The sequence below is a fragment of the Lepisosteus platostomus genome, chromosome 20 (genome assembly GCF_059453375.1).
Source record: "Lepisosteus platostomus isolate fLepPlt1 chromosome 20, fLepPlt1.hap1, whole genome shotgun sequence".
Classification (NCBI taxonomy): Eukaryota; Metazoa; Chordata; class Actinopteri; order Semionotiformes; family Lepisosteidae; genus Lepisosteus; species Lepisosteus platostomus.
In genome coordinates, this window is record NC_142630.1 from 6,010,182 (window position 1) to 6,021,014 (window position 10,833).

At 43.5% G+C, this 10,833-nt stretch overlaps 1 protein-coding gene across 1 annotated transcript; it reads left to right on the plus strand.

Moving 5' to 3' along the window:
• The first annotated feature begins 1,598 nt into the window (after window positions 1–1,598).
• Window positions 1,599–8,782, plus strand: gins3 (GINS complex subunit 3). The gene is made up of 3 exons (XM_088613941.1): window positions 1,599–1,904; window positions 2,768–3,001; window positions 6,402–8,782. The coding sequence occupies exons 1-3, from the start codon at window positions 1,734–1,736 to the stop codon at window positions 6,630–6,632; spliced, it is 636 nt and encodes a 211-aa protein (XP_088470067.1). The 5' UTR covers window positions 1,599–1,733; the 3' UTR covers window positions 6,633–8,782.
• Window positions 8,783–10,833: the final 2,051 nt, after the last annotated feature.

Genomic DNA, 10,833 nt, shown 5'->3' on the forward strand with positions numbered 1-10,833 from the left:
CTGCACCACAGCAAGGAAGATCACACGGGACAATACAAAGCCATTGAAGGCCTTTCGTGACAAGATGTGGACAGCTCATGTGGCAGAAACAAACAAGGTTATGTTTCTGTAAAGTGCTGAAACTCAATGAATCATATAGCAATAATGTTTAACAGAAACAGGAGGGGAGGAAGAATTTTGGTCATTTAAATGTGTGATTGTTCTTGTGCAGTTCTGCCATAAAAGCTAGGCCGTGATCTGTTCTACTTTACTCATTCAATCATTTTACTGCTGGGCACGTGCAGCTTGTGCAAGGATAAAATTTCCTGCAAGACCGTGCTAAACAGCGGAAATAAATCTACCTAAAAGATGTTTCTCCAGCGTGGTTCCCGGCACCTTAATTGGAAATCTTCAACGTGATTCTAGCCTCTGTCCAGCAATCACAGTGAAGACCCTCTCAGTGTAAAGACATCCATACTTGTACAGGCGCCATTCTTCAGATTGCTGGAATGGCTGTGGCTGTTTATTTATAAATTAGAGAGATTGGGTGGCCTGTACTGAAGGCACTGAAACAGTGAGGTGTAGTGCAGAGCACTTTAACAACAACAGTTCGTCAACAGGGGCGGTCAGGCGCCTTGTGTGTGCTGTTCCGAATTGCTCCGTATTTGTCATAAAAAGGGATGTTAGAGTTACACCACATATTAAACACAGCCTTAAAAGGGGCCTTACAAGGGAATCACTCCATCCTTTCATTTTCTAAGGCAAGTCCACTGCAAGGCACACGCACACTCTCACCAGCTCCAAGTTACCAAGATGCAAATTAATTTACTGGACTGTGGGAGGAGTCTAGGTCAGCCAGAGGAAATCTATGCGAACATAGAGAGAAAATACGAACAGATAGCACCCCCCAGCACCAGAATGTCCTATTTATTGGGGTGCAGAAGAAAGGGTCCTCCCCTTGATCTGAAAGAAAAGGTGCCTGTGTGGTTCCGTGACAAGAGAGGACATGTCCAGCCTCCTGTTGCTGGAGGGTTTATTGTGCCTTGGAGGAAAAAATGAAATAATCTTGACTATTACTGGCCTGGTAGTCACAGATTGTACTGGTCTGAAAGCTTCATCTATTTCCCAGAATGCAATTCAAAGTGCAGAACTCTCTGAGGCCACTTTCCGATATCTTGTATTCTTTCTGAAGTTTTAAGTTTCTTACATGCATCTTAAATGCAATGGAATATCTAAAAAAACGTACACTGGTCGCTGAGTTCAGTTTTTATCGGCTACTTACATAAAACCATAAAAATACAACCATACTATGTGAGTTCAAAGTAAAATAATTGCACTTCTACAAACCTAATATAAGCCGAATCGCTGCCTGGACTGCGGGCTATGCTACTGACTACTGGTTGCTGATTATTGTTGTGTTTTTGTTGGAAAATGTATAAGACGAAGGATATTTGGACAATTTGAGATAATTTATAGTATTTCCGGTATATAATAATAACAACAATGACAACTACTTGTATTATTTGCGACATGCGTGCCTCGTCAAGCAGTCTGAATTTGTAAACGCCTTCAGTGCTGCACTTTAGGTCGTCTCAGCCATCCGTCGGCCGGCGCGCTCGGAGCTCCACTGCTGCTGTCTGAGAGGGCGGGGATAGCGGCCCATTCAAAGCGCCGCGCCAAAGCAGATCGTCTTGGGGTTTGGGTTTGTTGATAAGTTTGACTTTCCTCACAAGCTGCAAAATAACTGCTTCGGAATGGCGACCCAATCTTATACGCCAGTGCCGCCCGGCGTGGGGATGGAAGATAATTTTCTTTCGCTCGACGACATTCTCCTTTCTCAAGAGAAGCTGCCGTGCCGGACTGAAACCGCCTTCCCCCGGCTGGGCTTCCTGGAGAAGTCCGGCGACACCGGGGACATCCAGGAGGTAAGCGAGAGGACCGCGTTGATCCCACAAAAACCGTTTAAAACAGTATTTAAACCCAAATCTGACCGGTATTGCAGCCATGTGCATTGTTTTAGCGCTCTGTGTTGACATTTCTATGAGGGGGAAAGGACAGTGATCGGCCGTGTTCATTGCACATGATTGCCCGGGCTGTTCATGCTGTAAATGCAGTACAGTAATTAGTTGCAAGACATCTTGAATATGTTGATCAGGCGCTGGCACTGAGATGCATATGAAATTGTACTAATGACATGATTTAATCCCGCACCTGTAATTTCTTTTTATCTACTCGTACAGTTGACCCTCGATTTAGAGACTCCTACCTCCTACTCCGACCTTGCAGAATTTAAGCAGGGGGACGGCCGCGTACATACTGTAGACCTCAATGCCAGTCAGTTACAGGACGATCCTGGCGCTCTGTGTCGGATTGAGTCTTTGAGCTGTTAGTAGTCAATATTTTTGACAAGCACGTTTATGTTTTATTATCCTCAGCTTTAGGGAAGAGTTGAAACATTGTACCAAAATTAAGCGAAATCGAATGAAAAGGTGATAGGAACTATAAACTAGGGAAGATTGTGAAATGAATATTTATTAGAGTTTTAAAACTTACGACAAGGTGATTTCATATTGATATTCTACTGATTGTTGCTGGGTACTGAGATTGGTTCAGATAGAGATCTTGGGAAGTTTAATTTAATCTTTTTCAAGGCCTTCTTACATACTTGTCCGACCTGTACATTTCCACGCCACAGTCTTGAGGAGAAATGTGGTTTGTGGGGGTTTTCCGAGCTCCTGGCTGTAGAGAGTGTGCAGCGCTAGATCTGTCCGGTGTCTGTCCGGTCCAGGGGACGAAGATGGAGATGCCCCTGTGGCTGGCCAAGGGCCTGTACGACTCCAAGCGCCGGGTGGTGGCGGTGGACCTGCCCAAGGTGTACCGTGAGGGCTGGAGGACCGTGTTCGGCGCAGACCCCAACGTGGTGGACCTGCACAAGATGGGGCCCTACTACTATGGCCTGGGCTCCCAGCTGCTGCACTTCGACAGCCCGGAGAACCCCGACATTGCTCAGACAGTGTTGCAGGTAAGGGGCAGGGATCATGCACACACCCATAACCTTGTGCATCAGTCATGAGAATGTTGCCATGGTGTCTGAAATGCAGTTTTCAACAGTAACTAATGCAGGGAGTATATTTGCATTATTGCATGAACTATGCACTTCAGTTATTGTTGAAGGTGTGCAAGCAGTCGTTATTGCAAGAGAGAGCAAGTGCAGAGTAAAATCTTGTTTTTTACAGTGATTAAAGTGTATATGATATTGTGACTTGCTGATCAGGATGCTCATTGGATCTATCCATCCACTTTCTAACTACTTTGTTCAATACAGGGACATGTGGGAACTAGAGCCTACGTTGGCAAACGGTGGGGAAAAATGGCAACAAACACCCTAGATGGGATGCCAGTCCATCGGAGGGCACACGCAGGCACCCACACCAGGGCCAGTTTTCCCAGGAGCCAATCTGCCAGTATTTCATTGGCTGTGGATGGAAACTAGAGAACCCACATGAACACGGGGAAGATCATACAGACAGCACCCCAGGAATAGAACTCAGGGCCCCAGAACTGCAAGGCAACCATGCTAACCACTGTGACACCATGCTGCCCCAGTTTTAATATCCTTGTTTTTAATGATAAAATTGCATTCTGCTGTACTGCCTGTGTTCGTTTGGGTTGTCTGTGGATGTGCATGTTTCCTCCTGTAGTCCAGAGACATGCTGTCTGGGTTAAATGACATCTCTAAAATATACTGTATGCAGTACTTGTATGTGGCGTGTGATGGACTGGTATCCTGTTCAGGGTGTACTCCTGCCTTGTGCCCTATACGTGCCAGGTTAGGCGTGATCTGCAAGTTTAAAGCAGTTACTGAAAATGAATGGAACTCACGATGATGAATAATTCAGAACAACTCTCAGTGTAAAATGTCCTCTGACTGCTGCCTATTCTGAGTTATTCCCTGTGACCAATTTACATCAGTCGCATGATTGCAGAATAAACAAAATTTGAAATGCTTCCCAGGAAAAGGATATCTAGTCATTTTAAAACAGCTTTGTGGGGAATCTGCAGCCTCGGGATGCCCTACAGGGCAAGACTGCCCTTCAAGGACCTGAAAAGAGGTCCTGTTGGTGTGCCTTTAGAACAGAAGGTGGGAAGCACCTCTGTACACAAAGAGTGGCGGGTGTCTGAAGGAGCCTGGTTACTGGGGGCCACTCCCTGGGGGAGGTTCAATACTTTTATTAATGATAAAAAAAATATTTTTATCAGATTTTATTCTAAATGAGGTAAATATCCTAGTGGTCCCGTAGTATTTGGAAGCAGACCAACGACTATAAATATCCCCTGAGAAGGTATAAGGTAAAGAAAATATTTTAATTCAAATACTTTTCATAAAAAGAAATTGAAATGGAGATGATATAAATCACCCAGCCCTGCCTGGGAGTCTTCAAGATGCAGCCAGGAGAGACCCTTGGACTCGTGATCTCCAGCAGCCAGTCGAACAGGGTGGGCTCTAATGCCTCCTTCGTTTTTAACCTTATTTCTTTGATCCAGTGAAGGCTTGATGATTGAAGTAACCTTCAGCAGCAGGGTTAAAGAAAGACATTTATATAAGCATCACCTTAACTGCCAGGATGAGAGCTGAATGGGTCGAAGGGAAGAAACTGCATTTGCCTGTACTCTGACCGTGGTCACCAGGGCCTGCCTGTGGGAGACCAACAGTCTAATAACTATCAGTTTTGTAATGAATAAAGCTTTACAATTCATTCTTATTGGCTTTGGCCTGTCTGTCTGTTTTGGGTAAGAATCTCAATGCTAGGTATGTGTAATAGTTCACTGATATTCTGTGAACAGATTTTACCCCACTCTGTGTCATTTTCTAGAAATTGTACTTCTGTGATGTTAAATGCACTGCATTTGATCACCTGTATATTTCCACTGATTTATATACAGTATATTAGAAGTGCAAGGTATGCCTTCACAATTTTACAGGCTATTTTACTTCACAAGAGCCACCACAAGATGGCACCACTTCAGTACACTTACAATGACATTGAACAGTGTTGCTGGGCAGATTTGAGCTCCAAATCTGTTTCTGGGAGCTTTTGTCATAGTTTTTCCTCAAAATTGATTTTCCAGCCCACTGTCTTAATCTAATGACAGAGACCAGCTTAGGGAAGAGGATTTTTATATATTAGAATGGTGACTATGAAATGGTTTGCTTTTCTTACCGTTGCCAATTTAAGTTTTAAGCTTTGTATTTTAATGCTTGAGCTGAGGTGGCTCTGTGGTTAAGGATCTGTGCTGGAAGGTTGCCAGTTCATATCCAGCGGACGGTAGAGGAATCCTACTCCGTTGGGCCTCTGAGCAAGGCCCTTCACCCCAGCTGCTCCAGGGGTGCCATATAAATGGCTGACCCTGTGCTCTGACCTCAGGCTTCTCTCCCTGTCTGTGTGTCTCATGGAGAGCAAGCTGGGGTATGCAAAAAAGACAAATTGCTAATACAAGAAATTGTATATGGCCAATAAAGTGATCATATCTTATCTTTTTTATTTTTTAAGTGAGTGCCCCCTACTGTTATGTCTTGGAGTAGCAGCCTTGTTTTGTTTATGATCTCACATTCCTGTGCTGACCAGGTTTAGCCTGGTATAGCTGTTGAGATCTGCTTTATTTTATTCAACATGCCTTGGAGAAAAGGATAATACAGGAGAACAAATAAAATTGGTTATTTGGAAACTGATTCTAAAAGTAATTATACCATTCTCTCTTCTGGGTGTAATTAAATATTAAATAAATATAAAATGTGAGTTGTTTACTCATTATATAGGCCAAGTGTCTTCCATGCTTGTGATATAGTACAGTTGTGATGCTGAGAGTTTTAAAATATAAATAATACGTTTTATGTATATATAGCAAAAACTGCATACATGTAAAAACAGCTTACTTTCTTTAATTTACAAGTTGAATGTAGCTATTCAATTGAAAGGCAACCAGATTTTTCTAAATGTAAAAAACTTGGTTCCATGTGTATGAGCTGTTTGTTACAATCTTGCGGAATATATTTTGGGCAGAAAAATTCAAATTTGACATTTGACACTTTGTATAAGCAACAATGTGCACAGATACTGCAACGAACACTAATTGCAACAATGGTATCTGTTTTCACTTGAGACATTTTTTTTGCAATCCCAAATCTCTCTGACTTAATTTTTTAATTTATTTTGGACTTTTTAAAATTTGCATTAATAGCTGTTTAAAAATGGCTCTAATGTCCGGTGCGATCTCCAGCAGTAGCTCTCTCCCATTATGTGGCACGTCGTGTCTTCAGCCTAATCCAGACAAGGACAGTAATGGGCTAGTTTTCCCGGACATGCGGCGTTCTGTTTCTCCTCTCCTGCCTCCAGCCCACACTGTGTCTGTTTCACCGACAGACGTTCGTCAGGCGCTTCCGGCGGATCATGGACTCCTCCCAGAACGCCTACAACGAGGACACGTCCGCACTGGTGGAGAAGCTGGACTGCATGGAGAGGAGCTTGTTCCGCTCCGGTCAGGCCGGCCTCCACGACTTCCAGCGGTGGGAGAAGGGTCAGTCCTCCCAGATGACCGCTTCCAGCCTGGTGCAGAACTACCGCAAGCGCAAGTTCGCCGAGCTGGAGGCCTGAGGTCCGGGCAGGGCCCGGTGTGGGGCCCCCACGCCAGCCCCGCGGCCCTCATCTGCACCAAGAGGAACTATGAACACGTGAAGCAACACCGCAACCTCTGGGAAAATCGGGGCTGGTGGTGGCAATCCACAATTTCGATTTGGACTTGCTACCATGATACTCGGCGGTGCCAAAGGAGGTTCACTGATCTCAGATCACCTGTCTTAATAATGACGTGTTTCAATCTGCCATTACAGATTCCTACCAGTGGTGGAAGGGACTGAGCCTTTGATTAGTCATTTATAAGGTAACATTCAAACCTTTCTGATTTGTTAGGGTAGCGATTCCAAGTTGGTTGAAGAAGAGCCATGTCTGTAAGGCCTGGGACATGCTGTAACACCTTGCAGGAAGCTGTGATTCGCACAGAAGACACTTTAAGACGGCGAGCTTACACTATGACAGTTTGAACTAGGTCAGATTTAATTTGCAGAACAGCAGCTGGGGACCCTCTGTTATGTTTAATTAAGTGGGAAGCTCAAATCTTTTGACCGTGAGGACTGATGGGCAGCCCTGAGGAATGACCAGACTCTTGTGAGGTTATAAATGTGCATTATGAACATATCTTTCCATCTGTATTGTTCGGCAGATAATTATGGGGAAGAGAAGCCCTCACTGATAATTCTTTCAGGTTTGGTTTGTGAAATAGTAATCTAAACCCTCAGCTATTAATTACATATTGCTGTGAAATAATTTTCCTATGTAGAGATAAAAGTGATATGTGTCCGTGACTTGAGTCCGTTTTAAACATCTCAGATTAAATTAGTCTCAATATTAAGATGTTCTGGCACTCGCACAATGTGTAGACAAGCGAAGGAGCATTGTTCTTTTTCTGCTAGGGCTGAAAGCAAATATTAACTCTCAAACTGCAAACCCCTCTATCTGCATTTTGTCAAGTTGGCCTTTTAAAAGGGGCGTCATTACTTAATGTCTTTTTCTGTATAGTAAAAATTAAAGGACTGAAGATGCTTTGCATGTACAGTAGTAAGGACAACATAAAGACCTGAAGGTCTGCTGAAAAATATGAAGTGGAAGCAATTAAAATTCAAGGAGGCATTCAAAATCTCAGTCTCATGATCTCAAAAGAGGTAACAAGTCAATACCCTTTTGGAGTGAGCTATGTAAACATTTTTTGGATGCCATATTTTCAGTCCACCATAGACAGGATGACAAAGGAGATGTTGAGGAAACAAAATATTAGACTTGCTCCTGGCTTACTTGTGTTCAGATGGTGACAGTCAAAACACAGCAAGCGTGAATGTAATCATTGTTCTACTCAAGGATGGTGATGGCGTCTGTCTCGGGCTCCTCAAACCAACCAGGCAGTGCTTGGGAGTGCAAATAATTTGGCCAGGGAGTGCAGATGTTGTTTATGTACTGTAACTAATCCCCCTTCTCCTCATTACTGTTTTGGTGTATCAAGATTGTTCTGGTTCAAAGACTTTTTATGACTTGTGGAGCAGTGTTGAGCATTGCTGCCTCACAGCTCTGGGGTGCCGTCTGCAAGGTTTTGCTCAAGACCTGTGATCAATAGGTCTGGGTGCTCTGGTTTTCTCCCACAGTCCAAAGACATTCTGGTAGGTGAAATGGCTTCTGGGAATATTGGCCCTGGTGTTAGAGTGTGTGTGTGCGCGTGCCCTGCGATGGACAGGCGTTCATCTAATCCTAGTTCCTATTGCTTGCTGGTCAAGGCACTGGCTCCCCATGACCCTATATTGGATAAAGCTGTTGGAAGATGGGTGGTTTGCAAATCTCGTGTTATGAACATCAACTGTAACACTGGTGAAAATGAGTATAGGAAACTCTCTATAGTTCTTAAACTACAAGTAGGTCATGCATGTTAGTTACAGGAATACAGAAAAAAAGATCCATTTAAAGGACACAAAAGTGGAAAATATGTACTTCAAAGAACGGAAGACCTTGATGACAAAGTAACACTTTTATTGATGCAATAAGTACTCTTTGTAGAGGGGCATTTTTTTCCTCTTGTGTTTTGTTGATGATGATCTCTAAAAATCAGTCGGGTTGCTATTTACTTCTGTTTTTTCATGTTTTTTTCTGCCTTTTGTTTCCTTGTATATCCTCGATCAGTACTAAAGAATGTGCCCTGGAAAGATCTGTTTCTTGTGGTTGATTTTGACGTACATCACAACAAGCTGCAGCCATTCTCCTACAACCCTGTCGAATCCTGCGCAGCAAACTGGGTCATATCCCCATATATCGAGGCAGAAGCCTGTTTGTATAACTGGCTCTTCGTTTTATTTATAATTTGGGTTCAGATCATACTGTTGCTGCCGGAGAAGACCGCAAGTGCAGTGGATTTCTTTCAATTTGCACGTGGGAGACTGTCAAATTCAGACAGGCACTCAGCTGAATTTCCTCCGAGTGGCTGGTAATGGGGATTTAGATAAACTCTTCTACAGTGGTTCAGCGTCATTGATTAAAACCCTGCTGGCAGATGCAGACAGTTACTACCAGCGCAGACTGTCAACCAGACATCGAGCGTTCAGCAGGGCTGGGAGCCCTGCTTCACTCTTCATGCTCACAGGCCCATGATCAGTAGCTGCTGAACACGCAGGCTCAACTTACAGATAAGCAGATTAGGATCCACTTGAGGCCAAACCAAATACAGGTACTAGCAGTCAGAAAAGGTCCAGGTGGGAGTGCCTGTAATAAAGTCCCTTGTTCTATAGAAGCCTTCTGGTGTAGCTTAAGAGCAATATATATTTTTTAATCCATATAGCTGACATCCTTAGCTAGGTGACTTCACAACGGGTATCTAATATTCATGCACATAAAAAAAAAGGTAAGTTAATAAAGTGAAGCATAAGGCTGGCACCACCTGGAAGAGTGATGCAAGTGCTAGTTCAAAATTTGAACAGCAGACGGAGAGGATGCCAGTCATTAATGAAGACAGTCTTCTGGCACATGCTCCACGTTTACAGCAATGAAAGTAAAAAGCACATCATTGTCGGCTTGCTAAGAATATACTGAAAGTCGATTTTTGCACAGCTAGACCACAAGTGCGGTGTGAACAGGTGAAACTCTTGCAGGTGCTGAAACACGGTTGCTGTCGCTCTTCTGGTGCACCGTTTGTGTTTGGGACAGCTCTGAAGTTAACTTCCATTTTGTTTTTGGCAGCACGCTGCCAGTTGTTTATGGAAAGAGCCTAGCCTGGGCGATCCCTCATCAAGAAGGGAAGAAAAGTCCCACAATTTCGATGCTATAATATAGTTTATATGGTTCTAATATGGTTTTGTATTACTAGAAGGTGAACTGATACAATTGTGAAACGAATCCCAAAAAGGTACTGGAAAGTCAGCTGCCAGTGCTGCTGTAGGACCCATTGTGAAATGACATGGGAGCGCCATTGACAGTGAAGTGGAAGTGCAGGTAAGAGTGAATACAGGAGGCATACAAGGTGTTCCATCTGAAACATGCTGCCCAGCCATGTTGTCGAAGCAGGTTCCCCGAGGCTCTGGAAGAAATGTTTGGATGAGATCCTCGGATCATTTGTCCACCAGCAAGTAAACGATTCAATTAAACAATTAAACTAGCAATTAAACTGTGCAGAAGGGCCTCATTCTGTTTGCAGCCTTTCTTGAGCTATTGTGTTCCGTTGACTTCTTATTGCAACAGACTCTAAACGATTCTTACAAAATGCATATTAGTTAAAGTTTAAGTACATTTTTTTTTTCTTGAAGCACTTTAACTCTAGAGACTGGGGTTCCAAATCAGTCAGGTAGATTATTTTTCTTTTCAGATTTGTTTAAATTATCAGAATTTTGACTGTCAGACCTGGTGATCTGGCATCGCGATTTGTTGTATGTGCTGCACGCAAACAGACCTGATCCACTTGAGGTGGTTCAAGTGAAGGTGAACTATTTGATCAAGTCTTGCTTTTCCTCATTTCCCAACCATCCAGCACCGAGTTTCACAGGTAGGGAGGAGGCTTTACAAAACCTCCAGTACTTTGGAGTGTGAGACATAACCGCGATTGTGTTGCACTTTAATTGACGGTATCCTGTGTTGTTTTCGGGCTCCTTGCATCTTGTGATAATGCAAGTGTTTACACACTGAGAAGCTGAGAGATTTGTTTGCAGGAAAAGGGAGAGCCTCTATCAAAGGCAGTGAATTATTTTCTTCCTGCTTCACATCCTGTAAC